We start from the raw sequence: 27,536 nt of genomic DNA, 5'->3' as shown, positions 1-27,536 counted from the left end.
CAATGTATTGATACATACAAAATATGGTCTCCTGGATTTCAGAGGTAACACACGAACTGTCAGTTTCTGCGTATGAGCAAAACAAACTGATGCTACTTTGGGTTACTTTTTTCCCCGAAATTAAACTACCGAATAGTGTTTCCACTCATTCTTGACATAATAGTACTTGAAATGTTCTTGCTGAGCTAATTAACTTGATGACTACATTCATAAAAATAACTGTAATTGCATTAGCACTTGTATTATCTTACTTTATCAGGAAAAGATGCTCAAAGACCATGAGATTCTCAGTCGTTCAAGAGGGTATACAGATTAATCATTGCTTAAGTCCTTCGTGTCACCAGCCATCCAGTGGTCACTCGGAAAGAGCCACGTATTCCTAGCTTTCCTAAAATACTATTCATCAGTATGTCTCGAAAAACCTCATAGTGGAGCTCAGTGTCATTATGCCCATTGTCTGGATTGGAAAATTATGCAAAGGTGATAAAACGTAACTTGTTTCAGATGCACAAACAGCCCTGGAAACGGTACCACTTACCCAGGAGATGAGTTCAGTGTGTCGGTGCGTCTGGGTGGTTATACATGTGTTTTTGTCTAAAATTTAAGTCGTTACTTTCTTTCGTTCAGTTGGGACTCAAAACAGACAGCAGCCTCCTGTTCCCTTGATTTGTTCACAAAAGTCAACGATGTCAAGAAAGAGAAATAAAAAGAAAAAACTGCCCCTCAAAACTGTTGAACCAATTACCATGAATAAGAGACCCAACGCTGCAGAGAACGAAAAGAAGCTATCGGCAAACTCGGAACGATTGAGTCTGCAAGCAGCTGAACCCCCCCTAAAACCAGAAACCCCTCTTTCAGGATTTGGAATTATCCTTGAATCGGCTTCATCAGATGTAAGTTAATATTTTAATACATGGGATCACAGGATTTTAAAGTACTAACTCATCCAGGAGAAGCAGTACTCAAGTGAGGTTGACGTGTGTTCCCTCTTGTTAGAACAAACAAGCAAATCTTGGGTAGGGTTGAATTGGGACAGTGAGGTTAGACGTGGGGAGTGCTGAGTACAAAGTTTTGGGTTTTTCTTTTCAACTGAGTGCTGACTTCAAAGTTGTGGGTTGGTTTTTTTCAACTTTTGTGACTGCGTAGTTCTCCCCCGAGTTCAAGGCTGCCTGTTGTTTGAGCTTGCAGTGGAATCTTGTTCTTCATCTCTCCTGTTGCCAAAGCCACTGTGAGATCAGGAGCCATGAAAAGTGTTGGGTGTGTAAACTGTTCACAACCTTGTCGTTTGCTGATGAGTGCACGTGGTCCACGCATATGCCCTTATCCTGCCAAGATGTATTTGTGTGCCGTGTTCCATGCCTGGCTGGTCCCGCTGGCTTCAGGGAACTCCTCACCTCTGTAAAGTTCATACCTCAGTCTTTGCTGAATCGGGTCATTTGGTCTTCATCACGGTGGTTGCTGGATGAGGGCCTCGATGCTGTTGATGATGTCAGTGTGACTAAAGGGGCCAAAACTTGCCACTTTCAAAATGTGTGCTTGTCACACATAAAATTGCAGTAAGTGTATGTTCTGGATTCATGTAACACGTACGCATTTGATAGAAATTTCATGTGTCTGGTGGCTGATTGGCTTTGTTTAATGACCAAACAGATGTCATCTGAGCCAGTTCACTGATGAGTAAACTGATCATTAATTTCTCTTAATATATTTTTAATTTTGAGCTGGCAGTTTCCAATTTCCTAAGTACTATGAGCTAGAAAAACATAATTAAATTCAGTATCAATAAGCGTAAATGAAAACAATGCAGCAGATAATGTTCTACCTTTCTGGAAGTGGGAACTAATAATAAAAAAGAGCAGTCATGATAATTCAGTTATATAGATGCAAGCCACACCACTAATTAGATTGCAGTCTCATGCCATAGAGTCGGTGTAGTGATACAGAGTAACTAGTTGGATGCTTTTTTCTTAGAGGTTTTCCTTTTGCAGTATTATTCTTAATGATGTTTGAGGGAATGGTTTGGGGAGGGACTGGTAATTGAGCTCCAATACGTAATTTGTGCTGATGATTTTTCTTTGCACTCGTTTCAGCTTTGAAACACAGTTTTGAAAACAGTTTTGTGCTTGTGATGGAATTTAATTTGGCTTTATGAATGTGTTCTACTGCTGGACACAATTTTTCGTAGGTACCAATTTGACCTAAAAGAAAAAAAAAAAAGAGAAAACGTGTGGCTCATAAATCAGGCCCTCGTCTGCCCTGCCATGCTGTGGCACCTGCTTGCCACAGTGATTGTTTGACTGAATTTACAGAGCCAGGACCCCGAGACAAACAAATTGATTTTGTTTTGTCTTTGGAAAGGAAACAGCTGAGTTCTGAAAATAGATGTATTTAACAGTGAAATAAAACGTGACCTTAAACATTTTGAGAAGGCTAAGGAAAGTCGCTTCTTTCAGAATAAATGGCAGTATTATCTTTTTCTGTTTCTTCATAAGCATCTCCAGTGTGCTCACGACCAGTGTGCCTGAGTGCCTGAAAAAACTGACAGACATTTTACGCAGCACCATAAATGAGTGTTCCCTAGAGAAAATTGCTGGAGTTGACTGTAGTGCGTGCTGTGTCATACGCCATGGCTGTCGCCACTCTTCTTTTGCCAATGTTTGTTGAACTTCAAGAAAAATCTCCATTTAACGTGTGTAAAATTGGGGCTGCTGAAACCAGTGCAATTAGTTCGGATTTGCTGAGGTGAAATACTGTCACTTACAGAGATGGAAAAAGTCTTTGTGACACCAACTCTGCACCATGAGTCAGAGAACCCGCTTTTTAAGTGTGATGATCTGTTACTCTTAGTTGAACTTTCTCATGCTTGTTTTACTGTTATAATATTTCATTTCTAATCTAATCATTTCTAATCTATGTAGTACAACCTAGTAAAATGTCTAGGATTAAATCTAATTCACTGCCTGTTAATTTTAGCTCAGCAAAAGCCTTTGGCATTCAGGTCTTACTTATTTTATTGTACACAAATAGTTTACCCACCGGTTCCTTATGCCATGATCATTATCTGCTAAAAAATGCTTTTCCTTTTGAGAAGCTGCATTCAAAGTGATCATAAAGTTCAATTCGCTACTGATTGTCTGTGCTCGAAGAATAGTTTGCTACCGAAGGAAAGCAAAAATGAGTCAGCATTTTGCCTTCAAATTATTTTTCTGATACACAAATTCATTAATATATTAAGAATAAAATAGTCTAAACTGAAATTGACTCCTCCACGCTGATGCGCTGCTGAGGTTTCAAATGTGTTTCACAGCTGTATTAGTGAAGATGATTTGTCTGTCCTGGGCGTCTTGTATCATCGAGGTCATCTTAGATTGCTGTCGTAAGACCCAAGACTCGAGTAGCAGAATAGGACAGGATACCTTCATCACCATGACAACTACAGTGGGGTTTTTGATTAACGTGAAGTCGAATCTTTTCCCAAGTTGTAAACTTGGCCCACATTTATTTACCCTTGAAAATCTTTTCTGTCGCCGGAAAGTTTAGAAGTAACATATTAAAAACCCACCTACATCAGAAGATTGTCAAATGTCACATAGAGTAACTCTGACTGTTTTGCTGGATCCAGCATTTTGAAAGTTCTCAAGGTAAAAAACAACTTTTCATCCAGAATGAGCTGAGAGACTTATGTGCTTTTTAGATTTTATTTTTTTAATTACTGTCTGCATATTTTAAGATTCTTCATCCTGGCTTCCAAAAGCATTGTAATCTTCAGTTTTATCGCACAATACACGTGCATATCCAATGATAGTAGATGCTTGGAAAATATTCCGCTTGCTGTGACTCTCTTGGTACTGATTTTGAAAAATCCATGGGGAAAGGGTTACACAGCCAAATCCTTCTGAGATTGGCAGCCCTTTCTTCTGTCTAGACTCACGATGTTAGCAGGTGATTTGATGGGAGATGGCATTTGCTCTTGCTCTGTAAACATCTTTGAAAACACACCATCACTGGTGGATGTATTTTCATATAGGAGGAAAAAAGAGCAAGTTATTACAAGCAAGGCTGTAATGTTAGCTTATTTTCTTACATCATGACCGCTGACTCCCCCGCCCCCCTTTTCAACTTCCAGATAATATCTTAAAAATTTTAGTTTATTCGTGATATATCTTCAATCTAGATATATAATTATTCTGTACAGACATCTTGTGTAAGCACTGTGTGATAGTCACAGAAGGAAATACTGCAAATATTTTTCGTGTAATTTCTGATATGTACAGACAGGGGCAGCAAAAAGACTCTTAGTAAGGGGACTTCCTTGAAGTCCTTTGCTTTGGCCCACAATGTACTTGAGACAAGACTCTTGTGAAATACAGAATGGTTTTGTTTCCTCTTCTTCTCCTCCATCTCACTTTCTAGCAGTCGCACAAATCCCTGTGATTTACCAGTGAGGTTTTTTTGTGCTGAAATAAGCTGTCTATCTAACATCATCCCATTCTAAGAATGTGTTTTGGGGATATGAAAAGGAGGGAGAAACGGATGATCAGCAAGCACTGGCTCCAAGGGCGACCTCAAACTCATCATCTGCTTCTGCTCACACGGGCTGTATCTGCGCTGGAAGCCCTCTTGGGAAGCCACGTGGAACGAGCCCGTAGCCCTGCAGTTGTCCTTCTTGGAAATGCCTGGCTGCGCGACAAGAAGCTCGTTCACATCATTTGGCAGGGAAACAAGTCCATAAAACTGTTAGATAAATGTCCAAAAAGCTTCACATAGGAGTATTGCTCTGGGATGATCCTCTGGTTTGTCATTATTATCCAATATTGAAAGGTATCTCCTCTTTTTGTTAGCTGTATGCCTAGAAATAATGTCAGTAGTTGTTAACTATTGCAGTGGCTGGACATGAGTATGATTATTTGATTTGCCTTTTAAAGTGCTTATTCACTGGTGGGGTTTGATTTCAATGAAGTAGGCTGCTGTGGTACTGAATAGCTGGGGAAAGATTCATGGGTTGATCAAGTGATTGTAAAGTCTCGCCAGATGTATGATTGAAGTAAAATAATACCATTGAATGCTCTTTTAATCCAAACATTTGTATTCTTTCGGTAGCCAGAAGTGCAACTTGCAGAAGGCTTTGACGTCTTCATGCCGAAATCTCAGCTGGACTCTATATTATCAAACTATACTCGCTCAGGAAGTCTGCTCTTTAGGAAGCTGGTCTGTGCATTTTTTGACGACAAGACCTTGGCTAACTCTTTACCAAACGGCAAAAGGAAAAGAGGGCTGAATGACAACCGGAAAGGACTAGACCAAAACATTGTGGGTGCAATAAAAGGTATGTTTTTTGCTTTCTTTTGTATATGTCATTAGAACATATTCCCAGCCAAGGAGAGTGTAAGGGGACTAGAATTTCTGACATGTGCTAGATCTATTAAAATGTTCAGTCTTATTTTTATTCTCTTTCATGCACTTGTTAAAAATAGCTTCTATGGGGACAGCTTGTCTTAATTTTAAGCCAGTGATCCCGGTTTCTGAAGTCAGGCTCTAAGGTTAGAATCTCAGTGTTCATATAAGATAATTTACTTTTTTTCTGGATATCAGAGATGCAAAGAAATCTTGAAAACACGATGACAGCATAACTGATCCTCTTCAGTCAAAATTCTGAGGCTTGCACCGCCTCTGTGTCTGTTCTGTAAATAGTTTAGTAGTTGGTGGCAGGATTGGGGAGAGGTGGAGGAAGATCATACTGGGACTGAGATGAGTTTGATGCTTGTAAGAACAGTGGTGGTCCTTCTCTTGTGTGAGCAAATTTCTTAGATGGTCTGAGGATCCTGTGCGAGGTGGGTTTTCTTCACGATCACTGCTTTCTCACCTCCAGAATACGCGTATCCTCAAACTCAGTGATCATAACATATAAAGAGCTAGTATTAGGTTAGAGATTTTGAACTGGATTCTGTTATTTTGAAATCTGATACAGTAGGAAAGATACCCAAGTTACCAAAAGACAGGCTGTGTTGCAAAGTACAGCTTATTTTAGAGACTGTGACTCGTCCTGAGGTACAGGTTGCTCACCTAGGAGACAAAAGGCAATGAGAAAAGCTTCTACAAGTACTTTGACAGCAAAAGGAGGCAGGGGAACCTTTTGCAACAGCCTCTGAGTCCACTTTTGGTCTGTCATCCCCATGCAAGATAAACACTGACATACTGGAGGGAGTCCAGTGGAGGGCCACCAAGACTTATGATACTGAAGCAGGTAAGTGGTGAAGTATGTATGTGAAGTGACACATGAGGAGAGGCTGAGAGAACTGGAGAGAAGAAGATTCAGGAGAAACTTTATTGCTGTCCACAATTACCTAATGGGATGGTGTAGAGAAGATGACGTCAGAGTCTTCTCTGAGGCACAAGAGGCATTGGACCCATGGAAAATTTCAACATGATACAAGGAAAAGTTTTTTCAACATAAGGGTGGCCAAACAGTGGAATAGAGGCTCAGAGGGGCTGCAGGAACTCCTTCCCTGGAAATATTAAAAACTGGACCAGTCACGGTCCAGAGCATCATTATCTACTTGGCCATGCTTTGCGCAGCAGGCTGGACATGGAGACCTGCAGAGGACCTTTTCAACTTCTGCAATTCTGCGATAAAGTATACGTCATGGCTATGTCATAGTCCTAATAACGTCTTACAGATTTTCTGGCAGACTTTCTTACAGTTACACTTATAATTAGGTTTCAATCACACTTTTTTATACCTTCTTTTCTTGAGCTCAATAATCTGCAAAACTCCAAAGTTGAATTCACTCCATCTGTATCTCGTTCTTCCTTAAAAGCTTTAATAAAGTTAAATGGAAGAAAAAAGGAGTTCAAAATCACTTTAAAAATAAAACCTCTTTGAGTAGCACTGTGATGAAAGAAATGTTTTTTAGTAAATGCAGCAGCACTGTTAAAATAGCAACTGTTAACTGCTGCAGAGAACAGTGTTTCTTAGTAGCTGAATTCATGTTACTGGAGCAAATTCTGAGGCTTAGGTTAACCTGTTTCCTTGAGTTTTGGAGAAGAAAGCAGGGAGTTGTAGTTCCAACAGCTAAATTTCATCTGTGATGGTACTGCTAGGTACCACTGTAATAATAGTGATCTTTATTGGCATTTACAGTATTGCCTAAGTGCTAGTGGCTGATCCCTGATAGGAGAGCCCATCCCTAAAAGTCATGATGGAATAAGATGCCAAGGGCTGATGTCCTGTGCATCTTTACTCATCCTGGCTCCAATAGCACCCTTCTTTCCTCCGAAGAGCTGGGCTGTCAGACACTGTGGTTTCATTTATTCCGAGAAATAACTGAGCCAGTATGAAATCTCCACAAGAACAACGTCATGTTGTTTGCGTTATTATCATTAGGACATTCCTCTGCCACGTGCCCACATATCCTTTAGTGGCACTTTTAGTCCTTTTCCATGACAGAGATACAGAAATGGGGCAAAGGCTACATTCATGGACAAAAATGAGCAGAGAACTTAAAGGAGGGACTGTTTGCTGGAAAATCACTCTTCCTGTCTGAAAACATTTTAACTGCCGTCCTTACAAGTAATTTAATGCTTTTGCAAGGGGACGATTAGCCAGGGAGAAGTTCTTTCTTTTGACTTTGGGTATTCAGTGGCACTTGTTGAATCAGTTGCAGTGTTTTCTCCTGAGCAATGTTTCCCTCATGAGTCGCTTCAATCTTTCACTCAGAACTGGGGGGAAAAGAAAAAAAGAGAGCAGAAGCGGTTATTTTTCCTGTATGTCATTGACTAGAAATCCAGCCAGTGAAGTTCTTCCCTGCAGAAGTCAATGGACTGTGTTGAGATGTGTGATGTGTCTCCCTCAGGGATCCATACTGGGACCAGTACTATTTAATGTCTTCATCAATGACATAGACAGTGGGATCCAGCACAGTCTCAGCAAGTTTGCAGATGACACCAAGCTGAGCGATGCAGTTGATTTGCTGGAGGGAAGGGATGCCATCCAGAGGGACCTTGACAGGCTGAAGGAGTGGGCCCATGTGAACCTCATGAGGTTCAGCAAGGCCAAGTGCAGGGTCCTGCAACTGGGTCAGGGTAATCCCCAGTATCAGTACAGACTGGTGGATGAAGGGATTGAGAGCAGCCCTGCAGAGAAGGACTTGGGGATACTGATGAATGAAAAATTAGGTATGAGCTGGCAATGTGCGCTTGCAGCCCAGAAAGCCAACTGTGTCCCGGGCTGCATCCAAAGAAGTGTGGCCAGCAGGTTGAGGGAGGTGATTCTCCCCCTCTACTCTGCTCTTGTGAGACCCCACCTGCAGTATTGCGTTCAGCTCTGGGGCCCCCAGAATAAGAAGAACATGGAGCTGTTGGAGGGGGTCCAGAGGAGGGCCACGAAGATGATCCAAGGGCTGGAGCACCTCTCCTATGAGGACAGGCTGAGAGAATTGGGATTATTCAGCTTGGAGAAGAGAAGGCTCTGGGAGACCTTCTTGTAGCCTTTCAATATATAAGGGGGGCCTTATAAGAACGATGGAGAGAGACATTTTACCAAAGCCTCTAGTGACAGGACAAGGGGCAGCAGGGTAGGTTTAAATAGGACATTAGGAAGACTTTTTTTTTTTTTTTTTTTTGTGATGAGACACTGGAACAGCTTGCCCAGAGAAGCTGTGGGTGCCCCATCCCTGAAAGTGTTCAGGGCCACATCAGATGGGGCTTTGAGTAACCTGATCTAGTGCAAGATGTCCCTCCCCATGGCAGGGGGGTTGGACTAGGTGATCTTTAACAGTCCCTTTCAACTCAAACCAGTCTATGATTCCATTATAGAGGGATTTTTAGCACCATACAGTTATGTGGACTAGAAAGGAGAGGTCCCACTTCTGCTGCCTCCTTTCTATTGCATTCTCATTCTGTTTTTGCCCATGTCGTTGTTTCCCTAACCACACATCGAGCAATCAAAGCTATTTGGACTTTCATCTGAGGTAAGAACAAGCAAGTTAGAGAAGAGAAGCAAGTTGACATAGTGGCTCTCCATGGCTGCCAGATTCAGGCTTCCTGTGCAGGCAACAGCAGGCAGTAGTCGTAATTCCCACAGTAGGCACCTGCGGTGGGTGGCCTGAGTACAGCCTAGTGTCATGGATTGTCCCCAGGCCCTGGTCACAAGCAGGAACTGAAGTTGCATGTTTGAAGTAAGTAGGAGTCTTAAGTCATTGATCAGGTTCCCATTGTGTCAGATACTGCATGGATTCAGAAGGGAAAGATTCTTTCTACCTTCAGAGAGACCATCATTGTTGCAAATCGGACGCTGGCAATGTGAGGGGGCTGTATTGACTTCTCTGGGAAGCCCTCAGAGTTGGCCTGATGTCCTTGCTGATCAGACTACAGAAGAAAGTATTGCTAATGCCTTTCATGCAGTGGTTTTATGAAGTTCTTAACATGGAAAAAGTTTGGAAGGTGTGATTGCTTTCAGTCCCCTTATACTTACCAGCTAGTGCAGTTTCAAAAGCATGTGTATAAAAATACTGAAATTGTCTTTTTTTGTTGCATGCTTCTCCATCCCATTTGTATGACATCTGTTCTCAAGGATTACAAATTCCTTGACCTGGGACCAGTTTTCTCTCTTTGTTTGCCAGTCATAATTGGACACTGGGCTCTGAGACCTCTGACCAAGACTACAATAGCTATACTAACAGTAATAATATTTTTCTATTTCTGCTCTTGTTTATCTTGCACACCTCTCAGTTGCGTGATGAAAATCAGTTGCATCAGTTTCACTCCATTTATAATTTCGTATTTTTAGTATAACATTGCTAGATTTGCTGTAAATATGGAATTATAATGTTGACCCTCTATGCGCCATTTTTACAAAATATAAAATTGGACCTATAGGATACTTCTTTCTTCTCAATAATTACTTTGGTTTTTTTAGTAGCTTTGTGAAAATTTTATTCCATCTGGTTTGGCAGTATGAGAACCGTAGAAATTTCCGCAGTGGTGGAACTTAGATCTTTCATCAGTTTGACTGCAGCCTTAGGAACCTGACCAAGGGGCCACCAAATGACCAGATCTTCCATACGGAAGGCAGCATTTTAAGTGCCAGCCACATCTGGAGACTCAGTTCAAAGTACACTGTTATTTTTCTGCGATGTTTTTGTGTGAAATTCATTGAATGGAAGACATCAGGTGTAGACCGTTTCTCTGGGATAGGCTTTAATAAGTAGTAACTGTGGTATTACTGTGATATTTGTACACACAAGTGACTTCTGAATGTTAAAATTGTGAATGCCGAGTTGGACTCTGTTCTCACAATCCTAGATTCGGCCATTTAAATGCTTTTTGATAAGCGGATGATTGGATATATTTTGTTTATAGTCCTCTCTAGTCTTCTTTTCTCCATTCTGGTGGCACATTTCAAAAAGATGGTATCTTTTTGTTTCAGTCTTTACAGAAAAATACTGTACTGCTAACCATGTGGATAAACTTCCTGGTCCTAGGGACTGGGTCCAGATTCTTCAGGATCAAATTAAACTTGCAAGAAGACGATTAAAAAGAGGCTCAGGTATGTATGAAAATACAAGGAACAACATGTGGGTGTAACACTAAAAGCTTGGAGCCTTTGTATCCACAGAAGTGTTTTTTCTTGTTGACGGTAGAGTTGTACATGTTTACTCTGTGAAAATTAGACCTCTGAGATTTTAGCAGGCTTCTGTGTAAAGTACAGTGTTTCCTTATGTTTGGTGTGGTAGCAAGTTTAGGAGCTGTCTTTGGAGCCAAGTTAACTTTGAGTCTTTCTCAAATGTTGTCTCTAACCCCTTTCCATTAGCACCCAAACTCTTCTTCCCAGTGTTTGATGAAATCTGAGTCCTAAACTGATCCAGCCAGAGTTGCAGGTAGAAGTTTTTTAATTCTGTGTCATTTGGTCCGACAAGCCACTGTTAAGACATAACCCAAATGACCTTTCTGTCTAAACTGTATGTGTCTGGAAGGATAGATGAGTTTTCTCACATTCCTTGTGAAAGAATCAACATCACTGTAGCCAAAAAAAAAAAAAAAAAACAACCAAAAAACACTCACCCTGGTTGTACCAGCAATGTTCTGCAATACACGGAAGGGAGCTTGCCAGCAGTGAGTAACAGGTAATGTGGGCAGGGTTTTACAGCAAAGCTGCTCAACTTGGGCTGGGATAACCCACGTGCTTGGGGCTGGGACCAGCCTGCGGTGAAGGCTCAGCGCGAAGCTTTCGCCCCCAGAGCACGCAGCTGGTGAGCAATCAGCTCCAGCGATGAACAGAAATTTGCAGTCTCCAAATCCCCAGTAGAATTCATGAGAAAGCAATATCACTGATTAAGAGATGTGTAATTACTTTATAAGCTGTAACTAGTCTCCTTCCCATCTTCATGCCTCCTGTCCTACAAGGGGCTTTCTTCATACAAGCATCACTTGCTCTTCCTCATCCTGGTGTGTTCTTAAGGCTCTCTCACGGTCGTATTTCTTGCCCATTGCTCCCTCTGAGCATCTGACATCGTCTGAGGCACATCACTTGTGCCAATGTCCTTAAACATGATCCTTCACTGTTAACTGTATTTAGCTGCCTGCCTTTTCCCCTCTTCCCTTCTGCCCTTCACCACAATTAAGTGCCTGTTCGCATCCGCGGATTGATGGCATGGGAAACCTGATGGCTCCGCAGGGGATCCCTCTAGCTACGGAGGGGTGGGCGAGACCCCAGGAAAAGTCCTCTCCATCTCCCTGTCTCAGTGAGCCAATGTTTTCTGTGCAAAGCTGTGTCTCTGAAACGCATACTTAGACTGGCATCTGAAATTCTTCTCCACAATGTTATTAATGCCAGGAGGGAAAAGCATAAGACTGAGAAAAATGAGGAACACCGGGAGACAGAAATAACACAGGGAGAAAAAAAGTGCAGATTATTTAGTAACATAAGCTTCCATGAGTAGAGCAGCAAGCCAGCACTAGCCTTAAAAAGGGTTTCTTGTGCGTGTTGGGGGAGGGAGGAGAGAGGGATACAAGATAATCTTGTTAAAGACAGTGTCAGATTACTGGTGTTGTACAACAGGACTGCTTTCTGCCCCTTCCAAGGCTGCCAGTCCCTCCCCAGGACAGGAGGGTGGAATTGGGATGCCAGGCTTCGATAAGGTGAAGAGTGCAGTGCAGGATGCAGGGAGCAGAGGGTCCTTGGGCTGTCTGCAGAAGATCCCTCGGGAAAGAGGATTGACCTAATTTTATTTTGATTTTTATTTTCTTTCATCCTTTTTTATTTGCTTTTCTTCATGCCTCTGCAGGATATTAATTAAAATGACAATGACATTCAGCTTTTGCCTTTCAAATGGGGCCACCTCCATCTCTGGTCCTTTCTCAGGATGGAAGAATCTAAGCAGAGGATACTGTCTCTAAGCCTCAAAGACTATGAAGAAAAATAAGTGAAGCCAAGTATAGCGTGACTGAATAAGATAGGCTCCAATATCTGTCTCTGCCTGCAGAGGGGAGGTAACTCATTAACCAGATTGTGGATGAATAGTGAGCAGCAACATACTTAGCAGCCCCTCAGGTTTATTTGCTGGGAAAAAAGGTACATGGTAACTGGATTGCTAGAAAGGCTCTTTCTTGTGTTACTTAGTTTATTGACCATTCCCTGGAGCACACCAGTTTCTTTCTGACATGAGGCCAAAGGCAGACATGCTCGTTTCATCTAGCAGGAGCAATTGAACATGCCACCATGGCCATCTGCACCTTAGCATCCACTACCATCTTCACTGGTGGCTTAAGCTGACTCAACCTGACCTTGCACTGAAGCAAACGAGAAGTTTCCACAGCCTTTGTGACGGTAAAGCAGCAGATGGCTGCAGAGAGGCAGGGGCAGGCAGCTGGTTGCAGTAACATCTTAATCTTGTTGAAACAAGATTCGTTAGTGCTTGTGTGTTACAACCAAGAGCTTCTGATATGAGGGGCGTAGAGCTGATCAGACAGCAGATTCTTCTAGTCCCGTATTTTGTTTCCAATGATGGCTGTTAGCAGATGCCTGGGAAGGTCTGTAGGACCAAGGGAAGGATGTTGCGATGCTTGCTGGCATAGTGTCACAGCCCTCAACAGCTTTATCCTGATATAAAACTGGTCACGTGGGAACTGTGCACACTTCAACGACTCATCATGAAGCTGTACCAAAATTGTGACAGCTGTGTGTAACTTGCAGAGACCAAAACAGGAGGGGAGGGCAGGCACGGAGGGAGGTTTGATCTGCTTGGGGGGAGAAGGTATCCCAGGACTACATGTTGCAAAATTTAGCTTTTGAGAATCTGAAAACTGCAGGAATCATAGCCGCTGAGACATGGGACTCATCACTTTTCCAGCTGAGCTCTTGAGCTCTTCCGGTACACGTGTGACCGGTAGAGCAGAGGCTGAAGCCCTCCCGAGTGATTGTCTTCAATGTCCATATTCCCAGGTCATTCTCTTTTAGTTTCGTCTCCACTTGCACACTGAAACATTCTGGCCAGGTTTTGTGAGTATAGGCAAAGGTACCCAACGAGGAACTCTGAGCCAGTGTTAAGCTACATTCACCCAGGGCTTTCTGAGCCGATGTGTCTCCCTGCTGCCTGGTCACACTGATTTATCTACATCGGTTTCTGGTTTGTTGTAATGCACAGGCTTTGTATGGAGAAAGATTAAGATGTTCTGTTTGTTTTACAGAAGCCACACGGCGACTTTTTAGTCACTGCTGAGTTGGGCTAGATTTTAACAGCACAAGTATTTAAGAGAGAAGGGGCAGGCTTTCCATTCTGCTTGCCTTCTCCTGAGCCATTTACTACTTCCTCTGATTAGTTTTTCATTTCAGTCCAGGCAGCAAGACACTGCATTCATGAGCAGCCTTCTCTGCTTTATCCTGTGAAACGTTATTTCAGTCTGATAATGTAAATCCTGCTCTAGCTTTCAGTGATATTGTTAATTTCAGAGAATTCTAGCAAACGAGTAGGGTGGGTCTGCTTTTCGTACCTCTTCCTGTAGGGTGTACTCTCCTGAGTGTTTCCAAATTAAATGAAATCATGATCACTGGATCATAGAGGCTGCCCAGCTTCAAACTTATTTATGATGTTTGGCTTATCTCCTAGAATTAGGGACAGAAAAGTTCCCTACTTGAAAAGCTAATAAAAAAAATCACTTAAAAATTCTGCTTTCTAGAAAATAGTTCCCCTGTGTAGATTTTGAAAGGTTGTTATCCTAAACCAAATAAAATTCATTTAAGTTCTGAATCAGTGACAATATTTTTCATAGCTGGAAATATTCTTTTTTAAAATTTATTTTCCTTTGGCGTTTTCTTCGTTCTTTTAGATTATTGCCTGAGATCTGAGACTTGGGAAGGTTTTTTTTATTTGTTAGATCTGAGAAGAAAGCTGTCACTGCCATTAAATTTTTATTGGCCTTGTTCAGTCTTTTCAAAATTTCACAAGTTGCCTGTCACAAATGGGAGAAGAGACTGTGAGGTTAATGTTACAAACAGATGTTATAATTAAAATTAAAGAGTATGATAATATTCTTCAGCCTTGACTGCTGGTCCCATTTCATGCCAACAGCACAGCGTACTGGGACACGGCTTCATAGTGCCAGATCTGTCTTCTCCCCGCAGAAAAGCTGAACCTTGTTGGCTGCTGGGGTGGGACGCAAAGTGGCTCTGGAAGGGAAGAAGCCGAAGGAAAAGGCATGTGCATAGGTTTCCTCCCTTAAAGCAGCGTGAATTACGATAACAAATTGCCTTGCAATTTACAGTGGCAGGTTTCCCACGGCGTGGTCTTTTCATCCTGCAAAAGAGAATATGGGTAGGTGGCTGGTGGCCTTGCCAGTGGCAGCACAGAGGGAGATCGTTGGCCATTAGCATAAAGATCTTAAAACAGGTAAAATCACAAGGAACTGACTCGCTGTTCATGTCACCTCTGCGCCAGACATAGCATCCAAGCCTTTTGATTACTAAACTTCCCATCCATTAATAAGCGGTAGGTCAGGGGCCACACGTCTCTCGCAGTAAGTTCTTCCTCGCTTTTTATGTTTTGAAGAGCCTGTGAGCCATTATTCTGTCCATTGCATAGACAGAAAAGCTGATACCGGACGAGTAATGCTCCCAGAGTACAGAGGGTAAGAGCTGTTCGTGCAAAGTGATTACCTGGTGCGTAGTGTGGAGGCTTTTGATTGCCCTGCGCCATGAAGGAAAATATGGCCATGTTAGAAAACATGCTGACATTTTTCAAGCAGGATTAATTTAAATAAATTACATGCCATGGTGTTTCATCCTTGAATTGTTTAAAATTCACATTACCTCGTTGCAGTGTAAAATAGTGGGAACAAAGGAAGAAAAAATGCCTCCCTTTTTTTCTGGGAGTACATATTTTCTCCCATGTCCTTGTTCAAGCTGCTGCTTCCATTGTCTCATAACGAAGTGGTTTTTTGCTTTCTATTTCTCTTCATCGTTCTGATTTTCCTGGTTTGTGTTTTTGATACAATATCTACATATTGTGAGAGATGGGCTGATTTTTTGCTTAGCAATACACACGGGGCCAGGAAAGATGTAGGATGTGAGTCCAGCACGTGGTACGGTGCTTTTGTGGCCAGTACCTTAGATAAAGACAGCAATATTAAAATGAGTAACTGCTGCATTCATCTTCCCAGCCCTAAGCATATGTATACTTTTGTTCAAGGAGCAAAGTAGCAGGTGTGTGCTTAACAAGCATGTACATCAGAAGCTAAACAATATGGGGAGGGCAGGGGGAAGACCTCTAAGGAAACAACTAGCAGGATTGTTTTGCAAGAGCTGCTGAGCTCTATCTAAGCAAAGGACAGAAAAGAGGCTCCGAATTCCCACAGTAGGATCTATTCCTGCTTGCCTTGTCTTGCAAGCTGGTTCAAGACAAGTAAAAGTTTGGCTGGCAGTCTCTGGGCGCGGTTGTCAAAGGCAAACCTTCTTTCCTGCTTGGAATGACATGTGAGAAGCTGGTGGTTTACATCCATGTTAGGAGGTCGAGGTGTTTGTCATGCCTTTGTGTCATACTTCACCTGAAGCTGCGGTTACGCATACAGTTTCATAGAACAAATTCAGGCAGCTACTGAGAAGTGTGAGTAGGCTCTCCGGGCATCTGCCGTGCTCCCACTCCCTTTCTGGTGCTGGCACAAGCATTCATGTGGTGATGTTGTCAGTTTTTAACTAGATCTGATCTTGGTGACCATATGAATGTTTGTGCTGGCATGAGGAACGGGAGTGGAACAATTGGCGGAGAGTTGAACCTTGTCTATTAGTCTTGTGCTAGATTAATATGGCCAAGTAACTTTGTTGTCAACAAAGCTGGTTCTGCAAAGTTGGAGACTCAAGTCCTTGTCTTCCAAAGGGAAGGTACTTCCTAGCTTCTGTTTGTTTCTTTCTATGTTACTGCCTTCCTCTGAGTTCTAGCCAGGTGTAAGAAGAGCAGTTAGGCAGAAAGATAACCACATTTCTTGAGCTACTTCAGGAGTTGCTGCTGAGATTTCCAGAAAACCTATGACTTGAGTGGACAGCCTAGTTAGCACCAACCTTGGTACTGACAGATGGAAGATGTTCCACCCTATTGCCAGTGCTCATGTCTGGCTTCCCCCATTTTCACAGCTTGGGTCCCTTTGAACCAAGGGGCCTGTTACAGCTTCATCTCTTGGATGCTGGGTAGCTGTGCTGTGGAATCACTTGGTGCTGGTAGTTCTTTATAACATAGCTAGAAGTTGGCCTCAGACTGTCACTCTTGATGTTTTAAGCCATGTATGTTCTGTTGGCTGTTTCTCAGCTACTCGTTTCAACCGTGCTGTTTCCTCCCTTACACATCCAGTCCTTCCATCGCTGTGAGTTAGGTCCAGGTTCAAACCTCCTCTTCCCATTTACTGAGACACACATTCCTTCCAAAATTCAAGATTTTTGCAGTAAACTCTATCAAGCACTTAATTTGTTTCTGCCCAGTGTACCACCTTCTCTCAGAAAGTGGAAAAAGGTATCAATTCAAGGCACAATCAGAGTAATTTCCAGGTCTATGCTGTGTATTTGTCAGGGCTCTCCATTTAAACCTTCTGTGGGAGGAAAGCTGCTTAGTATAAGAGTTTTTAGTTTGTTTCTCTTTTCTTTAGTTCAATTAATTTTGCAGAACGGAGTCAAGTGCATATAGCTAAAAACTAAACCAACATCCCTGCACGTAGGAGAGAGAGCAGCCTCTTGGTCCATGGATGGATAGCCAGAGGTTGCTGGAAGGCTGAAAACTTAACGTAGATCAGCAGCTGAGTTAGTTCTTCTTAAGATGTCCTCATAAAAGCAACAACTCAACATCCTTGTTTATAGAGCCATGATAAAGATGACCAGGACAGTTAGTTTAGTTTCAAGTGGGAGCTGAACTAAGTCGCTCAGTGCATCTGTAGCCTTGGTCAGATTTGATACCTACGGATATTGTGCAATGAATGGATGTAAGTGAATGTATGTCCACCACACTGACCGTGTACAATGTAATGGGCTGTTTGCTTAGTTTGGTAACAGCAAACTAAGTTTGCTTAAGCGCTCTGAAAGGTCTCATTGTGTTTTAAAGGCCTGACATATCATCCTGAAGTGCCAGAAGACAAAGATAATAGGATTTTGAGTAGGGCTTGTGTAGGTTAGGCACCGATTTCCTGTTACACGCCTATAACTTACGCAGGGTTCACATGCACACTCCAGGGTACTACAGTCTAACAAGTCACTGCACATCTGCTAAGCCAGATTAACTATCTTTATGCATACCCTTGGCCTATGGCAAATACAAGATGAACAAATTAGGCTTTTAGCCTTCCTTCACCGTGGGCTAAATTAAGTCAAATGATCTTGCATAAGCAGCGGGTTGAAAGCACGTGTGTATACATGGACTATGATTGCCTGTGTACCTGAGTGGTTACGTGCTTTTTTAATTATGCCAGGTGCCCACCTGCATCTTTGAAGACATTTTGCTCTAGTAGATCTGTCCCCTGCAAAATGAGCTTGCCTGTGATCATGGGAAGTTTTGGTGCAGAAATGGGAGTATTCACCCCTTCCCCATAGGTGTCGGATGATGGCAGCTGTTGGAGGGTGGAGTACCAGCCTGAGAGGCTCTTCCTCCAAGGGCCGCTGGGGACTTTTCTTAGGAGATTTTATCAAACGATTGCAACTCCTTTTGTCATCCAGATACCCTGAAACCTTAAAAAGAGCAAGTGTTACTCCATCCCATTGCTGGCACAATTGCTTCTTAATACCCAACTCCATCTTCTAAGTTTGCATTTTTATTATATGACCTTTTCCTCCAAGCAAGTGAGTTTTTAACTGAGCAATAGCAAATTGCAGCTGGGGAAAGTAGATAGAAAATGTAAAATCACTCTACAGTATGTAGCTTTTTAATCGCATTCCCGTATTCAGTAAAAGTAATGAGATTTGTTGTTTATATTTGTAATCAGCAGAGGCAACTGACTGTGATGAGAAGCCGGACATTTCTCTACTACAAACAGGTAAAACGCATTAAAATTTTTATCAGCTTCCAGTGTGTGTGTATTTATGGCACAGAAGCAGTTTTCAATAATCCTGGTGTGCCATATACAGTCGGGTAATTGCACACAGGACCCAGCTATCTTTAAGTTTTGAATGCCCTGTATTAAAAAAAAAAAAATGCATCAGAATCTTAAAATTTCCCCCTCTATTTCATATTCATAAAACCTCAAGGTTCATGGCAGCAGCTGAGCTAATAAGGCTAAGTTACCCTTCTTACGCTAGATAGGAACTTACACACATCCCTGGTGTTTCTGGGAGTTTTTTGAATACTTAATGGAGTTATTGGTAGGGACAGACACAATAATTTGTATTGTAGAATCTGTTCAGTTGTCCAGGGTATTAGCAATAATATCTTCGGTTCAGAGAAGGATTGCAAAGATGTCTATATGCTAGTTAAGTGTTGGTTTACTTTTTCTTCAAGTGCAGCTGTCCTGCCTTAAAAGCCTGAAAGTTGCTAAACTGCAGGTAGCTGTGCATTGCTGAGGGCTAGGAAGTAAGATTTTTGTGTGCTGTTGCATGTGGTATTGAAATCAAGATAAGCTGAGACCGAATTTGAAGCACCCTCTTATTAAGTCAGTTCATCAATAGGTGCCCTGATGATGGGAGCTGAGCTGCCGTCCTCCAAAAATCCAGTGAGGCCGGAGTCTGGGGACATGGTCATTTCCCTGCATTACAGAGTCATTTCCCTTTAATTTCACCAAGATGCTGCCTGTTACCCCCAAAGCCAAATTAAAAGGAGGGAAGATCTCGAGCAGACAAATAGGGTCATGGATTATGGTGCATTTTTATCATATTCCTAAAGTGGAACAACAAAGAGTGGTTGGAGATCAGCGATGCTGTTGCTATGAAGGACAGGACAGGGCTGATACTGGGTTGCTGAGCACATGGCACGGTACCAGGAGGCTGTGGGGTGCTCAGGAGAGTCCTAGTACCATCACAGCATCTGTCTTTTGCGCAAGGGCTTCCTAATCTCTTGCGTAAGGGCTGGAGAAGGAGCTTTCACACACCCGCTGCTGTGTGCCGGAGCAGCAGCTGCCAGCCGTGGAGCGCTGTCGGTTGAAATCCCGCTGTCGGAGCACGTGCAGTTACTAAGGAATAGCACCAGCGAAGCAGTTGGGAGGACAAGCAGCTATAGTCTTGTTCTGGCAGGGACCCAGTGGGGGCTGGGAGCACGCGCTGCCTGTGAGCTGCCGTGCTGCTTTCTTGGCCAGCTGCTGACTGTTGCAGGGTACGGTTGTGACAATAGATGCAGGAAGCTCTGGTTTGAAAGTTCTCTTCCAAGTGACATCCTGTTCGTTTCTTTTATCAGGCAGGGAAGCAATTCCCTTGCAAGAGGACCCTCATGAAGGTTGCTGATGTGACGTAGCGTTATCTTTTCATTGCTCTGGTAATTGTAGTAAGGAGCAGAATTATCAGATTGCTGTGCTTTTCTTTGAGTGCAGTTTCTGTAGTTGCTACCTGTGTTACATGTCACTGATGGAAACGAGCATGCTGAAATGGCTGTGGTAGAGAAGACTCCCTTTCTACTCCCCAGCAGATCACCTTTGCAGTCTGCTTGCTCATCCACCTGTGAGCATCCATGCATGCGGGTTTTGAGCTGAAATGTTTCCTTTGCCATGTATACCTCTCCGTACTATCTGTGGAAGGGCGCCTAAATAAACCAGGCTGCAGTTTGCATTGGTGGGGGAGGTGGTGCTTACAGGCTGTAAGCCAAGAGTTTGACTCACACCCATTATTATAGGTGTGTGAGTGCCTCTTTATAGTACGTATCCATGTAATATCATACTATTCTTGGAAGCAAATGATTTAAAGTGATATACAGACAGTATAATGACAATAATTATAATAGAGAGCCAAAATACAGATGTTTTCCATCAAGCAGTGTAGCAAAAGAGGTGGAATATAACTTCTACAGAGGTCTTTTCCTGTCTTAGTACAGCTGGATTTATAAAGCAGTGTTACTGACAGGTTCTTTAAAGAGAGCCTTTGTGCGATTTATTCAGCTGTCTTCTCTGTTTAGCTTGAAAAATCTTTGGGGAAGAGTCTCTCTGACTGTGTGTTTGTACAATGTCTGGCACAATGGGCCTCAGTTGCAGATGACAGCTAACACCAGATAAATCACAGCCTCAAGTTGTGCCAGGTTATGTTTAGATTGAATATTAGGAAAAATTTCTTCATCGATAGGGTTGCCAAGCGTTGGAACAGGCTGCCCAGGGAAGTGTTTGAGTCACCATCCCTGGAGGTATTCAAAAGATGTGTGCATGTGGCACTTAGGGACATGGTTTAGTGGTGGACCTGGCAGTGTTAGGTTAACGGTTGGACTCGATGATCTTAAAGGTCTTTTTCAACCTAAATGATTCTGTGATTCTGTGATCAGTGGTTAACCTGGTGTGTTGGTAGGATAAAACCAGACCAAAGTGGATTGCTTGAGGAGCGTCTTGCAGGAGACTGGATGGGGAGAAAAGGTGGGGTATGGACGCTATTTATGAAAGATTGTTGCTGTCTTGGTCTTCAAGAATTGAACAGACTTGTGATGTAAAAGCACCCAGAGTGAATGACTTGAATCAATGGTAAGTGTTGGGGGGAAAAAAAAAAAAGGAAAACTCAGAGGCCTTTCATCTGCCTTTCCTGCTCAGTCAACCCTGCCTGTAATGCTGCTGACATGATGAGCGAGATCTGGGTATAGATGGAGTACCGATGCTGAAATGCCTCAACCTACGGATTTTCAGATCGCAGGCTATGGCAGACACTTCGTTTGAGACAGCTCAGTCAGAAGTTTAGTTGCTCTCGGCTCTCTTCGTCGTTGATGGGAAGAGGGCTGCTTCCAGAGAGAAGATCAGATCAGCTAAGGTCAGGTCTGGAGGTGTCTCTCCTTTGGTGCTGGCAGGGCTGGGCTCTCTAGTGCAGTTAATTGGTATAGGTGCCTACAGCCGGGTTTGAACCTGCACCCTCTGTGCCTACAATTGGCAAAGTTTTGGACTTGAGTTGAGCAGGAGGTGTTTTGTTTTCAAAACCCTCTTTTGGAACTCAAAAGCCTTATAAAAAGAATGAAGCTGGTACATGCTTATAAAACTAAGGAAGACATTTTTGCCCAATTATATTTTAGCACTTCCGAGCAGAAATGCTCCAGTTTTAAAATGACTCTTGGCACTAAGAGGGACTCTCCTTTGAAAGCTGTTGATTGAAGGGTGTTTAAAGCAAATTGGAAGAACTGTGACAGTTAAACTTATTGGGAACTTTGCTGCATTGACAGATGCATCTCAAGAAAATACTAGAAGAATTGTCTCTAACAAATGTTATCAAAGCTGAGGTCTTCCACAGTTCCAGCTTTTGCATCTACCAAAAGCTGAAGGCTGTGTCCAGACCTGAGCTGACACAGACCAGACAACTCCTGGGCTAATTACCATGGACTAAGTGGAAAGACTGATTAGTTTCTCAGTGATACAGAAACCAGGCAGGTGTGAGATAGATCTTCATAGGGATGAAGATGTGGCAGCTTTTAGAGTCTTTCTATCTAAGTTGGTATAGCTAAAAAGGTCACCTTATTTTGGTCTACAGTTTACACAAAGTATCTGGATTTTGTTTTAAAAAAAAAACCAAAACAAAACAAAACAAACCCCAAGGAGAGCATAACCTATGAGTTCTACACGTGGAAACAAATGTGAGCCAGCTGCAACACCATTTCTTGAACCTTCATCTTGAAAATTGCATTTGAGATATATATGCAGCCCAGGACCATGAGAGAGCCCTCCTTATACCCGTGCTTTGGACCACAGCTGCGTAGCTTCTCCACACTTGGGTTAATTTCAAGATGAGAAAGAATTTTGATATCCTTAAAAGAAGCTGAAACACTAACACATGCCAATCCTCAGGTCCAGGGGTGACACAGCTTTGTAAAGGGATGAGAGCAATCCCTTGGTAAAGAGACCAATGATAAGGAAACAGCAACGATCCAATTCTATATAGGTTGTCTCCTTTTCTCTTGAAATACAGTATCAAGAAAACGAAACTTAAAAAAGAAACCTGAACCCTTTTTGAAACCTTAAATATAAATCCTTTATTGTCATATAAATCTTTATCCTTTCAGCGCGCGATTGTATGAGTCTTCCCTTTCCATTGAGTTGTGTTTGCCTCTCAGGCCGATTGATGTCTGTCTCCTGTTTGCCCTGTGTTCTCAGCGCTCCAGTTGTAATTCTTCTGTCCATCTTCCATTGTTCTGGTTAGAAAAAGCGCATTCTTAAGTTGCTTTAAAAAAGATGGGATATAATCATACCATGCACCTTTATATATATATATATATATTCTTCTATATGCATTTAGACTGCTGTGGAGTGGTGGTTTGTTTTTTTTTTCCAAAGAACATCCCAAAGTATGTACTCCAGGTTTAAAATTCATGTGGTGCTTTTTTTGCTTCTTCAGAACCGTGACTTCAAAGGGGTGAGCATCGCAGTGCAGTCTGTGCCAAAGTCTAATGCAGCACTTTAGTGGGGTGCACTATATGTTGTGTGAAAAACTTTGCTGACAAATTCTGTATTCAAAAAAAATCTATTTAATTTGCTTTTCTTCAGCCGATTGAGCTCAATGGAGTTTAGCAGCTGCTGCCTGCACACACACCAGCAGTTCAGCCCCATCACAAATTAAAGTTAGAACTCAAATATGTAATTACCATAATTGTAATATTTTTTTTTAAATTACTGATTTCTTAAATTTTGTTATTTTTAACTGATTTCTTGAAACTCTTTATTCCTCCAGGTAACCTTTTCGACACCACAACAGATCATCTGATAGACACAAACCCAGATTTTTCAGTTTGAATTTCACATCCTGCATCAGTGTTCTTAGCAGATGGAAACATCCTCTCCTTTGAATAACGTTCCCGCAAGATCAGCGCGAGAACTTCAGCGTAGCGCAAGACGTGGACGTCCATACCATTTTCCCTTCAAGTTCGTGTTGTTTCATGCATTTTCCGTGTAACCTCAAATAGCGAAACCGCCAGATCGCTTCACTGTTTTTCATCTTAATTAAAGATGATTTCCCTCCGTATCCAATCCATTATTTGATTAGTGGGGTATCCACTCTGAAGGCATTCTCTTGCCTTTGTTTTTCCTCCACGATTGTATTTTTCCACGTGATTGTATGCTTGCCAGCAGTGTTTTGTCTTAAACCACGCAGAGGTGAATACACACAGGCGAGTGACTTCCCATCCCTGGGGACCAGGGTGGCATCGTTCTCCATCACAAACACCAGAGCTCGATGAGCGTTTGACTCAGTGAAGCTCTTTGTTTCTGCAGACCCACTTTTCCTTTCCTGGCTGCTGTGGTACCAGTGACCAGTCGTATGCAGCTGTGATTAAAAAGTCCTTGCTGGATTTAGCAGGAAATAAAGCAGGATTCCTCCCAGCAATGCCCATTTCCTAACATATAGCAGGGAGAAGCTATTCCTCAAACAATTTCCCCTACGTGGTGCTAGCAGGATGTCTCTCGAGCATCTTTGTAGTGCAGATTGCTGGAGGTGGCCATTCTCCCCTTGCTTCCCCCCATCAGCTTGCCCTACCACCTCCATCTCAAAGCGTATTAATTTGCCGATTTCCAGGAAGAGGGTCTGCACACTGTGATTCTTCCACAACAGCTGCCCTTGGCGACAATATTCACCTATTTAAAAAAAAAAAAAGAAGTCACCTTTTGACTGGCACTCTTGATATCTCAGCAGTTAAGATGAGTGAATCGATCAAGAAATTGCACTACCCTCTTAGATGTTGAAAGGGTCGGTCCTTTCAGGTCAGGGCTAAGGTAAAATCATACGCAGCGCTCCATGCAAACCTTCACTTCTGCACCTTTCATCAGCACTAAATTCACTTTAAAAATGTTTAGAAGGTCTTACCTGCACCATCACTAGGCAGTTGGAGCGTGTTTCCTGCAATCAGCTAGAGACTTTACTGTTGTGTTTCCTTTCCCTGTGTGTATTTTAGGTGCATCTTTTTTTTACTTAGAAACTATTTGGCCTTTGAGCGTCTCAACAGAAGTGCTATTACAGAGTGGGATGGTTTTCAAAATATTTAATCTCTTTTTAACAATCCCAAAGCCTGTTTTCTCGGACATCGTTGAGTGCCCACAAATAAGGCCAAAGCCAACAGGGAGCAGTTTGTTCTCTCGGCACCTGAGAAACCAGGCTCCCAGCCCTTCCCCACCCACCTACCGTGAGCTTTTAGGAATGACCGTGTTCTCTCTACAACTGTGGAACAGATCAAATGTGCACTGCAAACCTTAAAATTTGAGTCTTTCCTTCCTTCATGGCTTGGGAATTGCCAGCAGTGGGCAGGGGACACCAGTTCGTCGTGTCCGTATTGTAACCCATCAGCAACAGAATCAGCGTTTTGTAAATTTGGAAGATTGCGTTTGTGTTTACTTACTGTGACTACTGTTCAGACTTTCTTCAGAAATCTTTTTATAGGGTTTATTAGAGAAAAGAAAAAAAAAATCATTCCATATTTAGGTAAAAATGTCTCAATCTTCTGTATATATGTTTTATTAATATGTAAATATTTAGATATTTTTAAATTACTATGTTCTTAATAAAACGACAAGGGAATAGTTGTGAAATGGTGTATAACATTGTGTCGTGTTATCGATCTCTGGGAAACCCTCTTTGTCAGTCCAGAAAAGAAAACCTACAATAAATAACTTTTAATTGCACGTGTGTTCCTGTGTTCTGTGCTGGATTCCTGTGTTTCAGAGGAATTATGTAGCAATTAGTGAACTACGTAGGGAAATGTATGGAAAACCCCAGAAGTTACCACCACAATACTATTTTACCAGCTGGCTCAGATGGAAACCATGCTGCCTGCCAATCATGACGACGTCTATATCCCATCACATAATAACTCTCGAGTATTAAGCACTGATATGCTTGAAGCCTAATTTTAATTGAATTAGGTGCCTTTATAATCTGCACTTAAAAGGTTAAGCTCTGCTTCTATGGAAACAACACACAGGAAGGCCAAGCCAATACTGATAGTTTGGAGTAGCTGCAAAGATCTATGCTTGGTAATTTATTATCACACCCTCCTCAAGTGTTGTTTAGCCTCACAAAATATTTCCTGCAAAAACATGTTTCTGGTAATCTTCCATCAACTACAAGGAGCCAGTGAAGTGAAAGAGCATTTGCCACACCTTTTCTGCTTTATATAAGGAGCGCCAGGGGTACACGGCTGGTGAAAAGTCTAGCGAGAGTGTCCTTTACGCGTCGCTGGCTGCAGGGGTTGGCTGAAGCCTGATGCACGTCCTGTATCTGTGTGACATGGTGGGACTTGGCACAGTCCCTCTGCGTTGGGGAGTATGGAGTATTGCAAGAGCACCTAAACCGTCAGTCACAGACTGGTTTGGGCTGGAAAGGACCTCAAAGATCATCTAGTTGCAACCCCCTGTCATGGGCAGGGACACCTTCCACTAGACCATGTTCATCAAATCCTCGTCCAACCTGGCCTTGAACACCTCCAGGGATGGGGCATCCACAACTTCTCTGGGCAACATGTTCCAGTGCTTCATTACCCTCATTGTAAAAAATTTCTTCCTTAGATCTAATTGAATTCTGCCCTCTTTCAGTTTAAAGCCATTGCCCCTTGTCCTATCACTACACACTCTTGTCAAAAGTCCCTCTCCATGTTTCCTGTAGGTCCCCTTTAGGTACTGGAAGACTGCTATAAGATCACCATTATCCTCAATTCCTTCTCTGGGCTGCTCTCAATCCGTTCATCCCCCAGCCTGTATTGATACTGGGGACTGCCTGACCCATGTGCAGGACCTTGCATTTTGCCTTGTTGAACCTCAAGAGGTTCACATGGGCCCACTCCTCCAGCCTGTCAATGTCAGCAGGGATTTGGTTTGCCTGTGCCCTCCATGTGCCCACAAATTTGCTTCAGAGCTGAATGCAACTCATCATTCACAGTCAGTGATCCTCCAGCTTGATGGACCAAATCCATCAACAAGTGTTTTCCCTAACCTGCTCTGCACCTCAAGTCATCTCATGTGGCTTTATTTGGCTTGATTTTTTTTTAAATTGGGGGCAGGTTAATATGCCATTATTTGCAACGTTAAGTTGCATGCCTGTCTCTAAGATACAATTAGGAGCATCTGCTGTGCACCAGAGTCTGCAAGGTGCTACATCTCATCTGTGCTCCAAAGCCACCAGCGAGTGTTGTGGCAAGTTTGCAGTTTCACCTGTTGAAATGGCTTCGGGATGGAGCAAGCGCCGTCGCCAGCACCCGCGTGTGGGCTCCAGCCAAGCTCCAGCATCCTGGCCGGGCCGTTCGGCCAGTGCATCCCTCTGTCCTGCGCACAGGACACTAGAGAGTAATCCTTTGGGTGAAAAAAAATCCTTCTGAAGCTCTAGAGGGAAAAGGATATCCTCCTGGTAACATGAAAGGAAACTGGAGCCTGGGCTTTATAAAAAATGCATTAATTGCGAGACGAGAAGAAAGTCATCTCAAGTGCCTGTGACATGTTGGTTTAGAAGCGGCTGGCTGAGTCTGTCGGGGGAAACACACACCGTCACGCCAGAGTGGTTTGGGGATGGATGGTCCTGATGTGGCCACCACTCCTGGAGTGAACCCTTCTCCCCTCAAAAATCTCCCTGTGCTGAGGTCGTGATGCCTCGCTGGGGAAGACATTCCTCCTTCATTGGGGAAGGGAGGGGGCACGGTCCCAGGAAAAACCCATGACACCGACAGCAGACACCCTCCGCCACTGCCGTATCCTCCTAGGGAGTCAGATGTACCAGGATTTTGCAAGACTTCGCAAAAATAAACCCCTTGTGCACATTCTCCCCCAAATCTGAAGTAGAAAAATATCTTGTAGGAAATGCCGAGACATCTTTCTCCCTCCGCTGGCCCTCCCGCTGCTCGAGCATCCCCACGGCCCGGCTGGGGCGAATGCCTTCACTGCTTCCCGACCATGCTGTCATCTCGGAGAGGTGCGAGAGGCGTCTGTACAAGTAGGTC

At 42.9% G+C, this 27,536-nt stretch overlaps 1 protein-coding gene across 5 annotated transcripts in view; it reads left to right on the top strand.

The window, feature by feature from the left end:
- The window catches only part of BEND7 (BEN domain containing 7), a 46,707-nt gene extending 21,474 nt beyond the window's left edge, over positions 1–25,233 (top strand). For 3 of the 5 annotated variants that reach the window (XM_086609879.1, XM_086609876.1, XM_086609880.1), the window contains 5 exons: positions 628–893; positions 5,101–5,326; positions 10,427–10,546; positions 18,451–18,501; positions 23,294–25,233. In XM_086609879.1, coding sequence (XP_086466005.1) covers positions 628–893; positions 5,101–5,326; positions 10,427–10,546; positions 18,451–18,501; positions 23,294–23,355 — 725 coding nt within the window. In that variant the 3' untranslated portion in view covers positions 23,356–25,233. Of the gene's footprint in view, positions 1–627; positions 894–5,100; positions 5,327–9,953; positions 10,112–10,426; positions 10,547–18,450; positions 18,502–23,293 lie in introns of those variants that run through there. The other 2 variants (XR_015222107.1, XM_086609877.1) reach the window with 2 other exon arrangements.
- The last annotated feature ends 2,303 nt before the right edge of the window (positions 25,234–27,536 follow it).

This window comes from Tauraco erythrolophus, chromosome 4 (genome assembly GCF_009769465.1).
Source record: "Tauraco erythrolophus isolate bTauEry1 chromosome 4, bTauEry1.pri, whole genome shotgun sequence".
In the NCBI taxonomy this organism is placed as follows: Eukaryota; Metazoa; Chordata; class Aves; order Musophagiformes; family Musophagidae; genus Tauraco; species Tauraco erythrolophus.
Note: the sequence above shows the minus strand (reverse complement) of the source record. Positions and strands in the feature narration are given on the sequence as shown.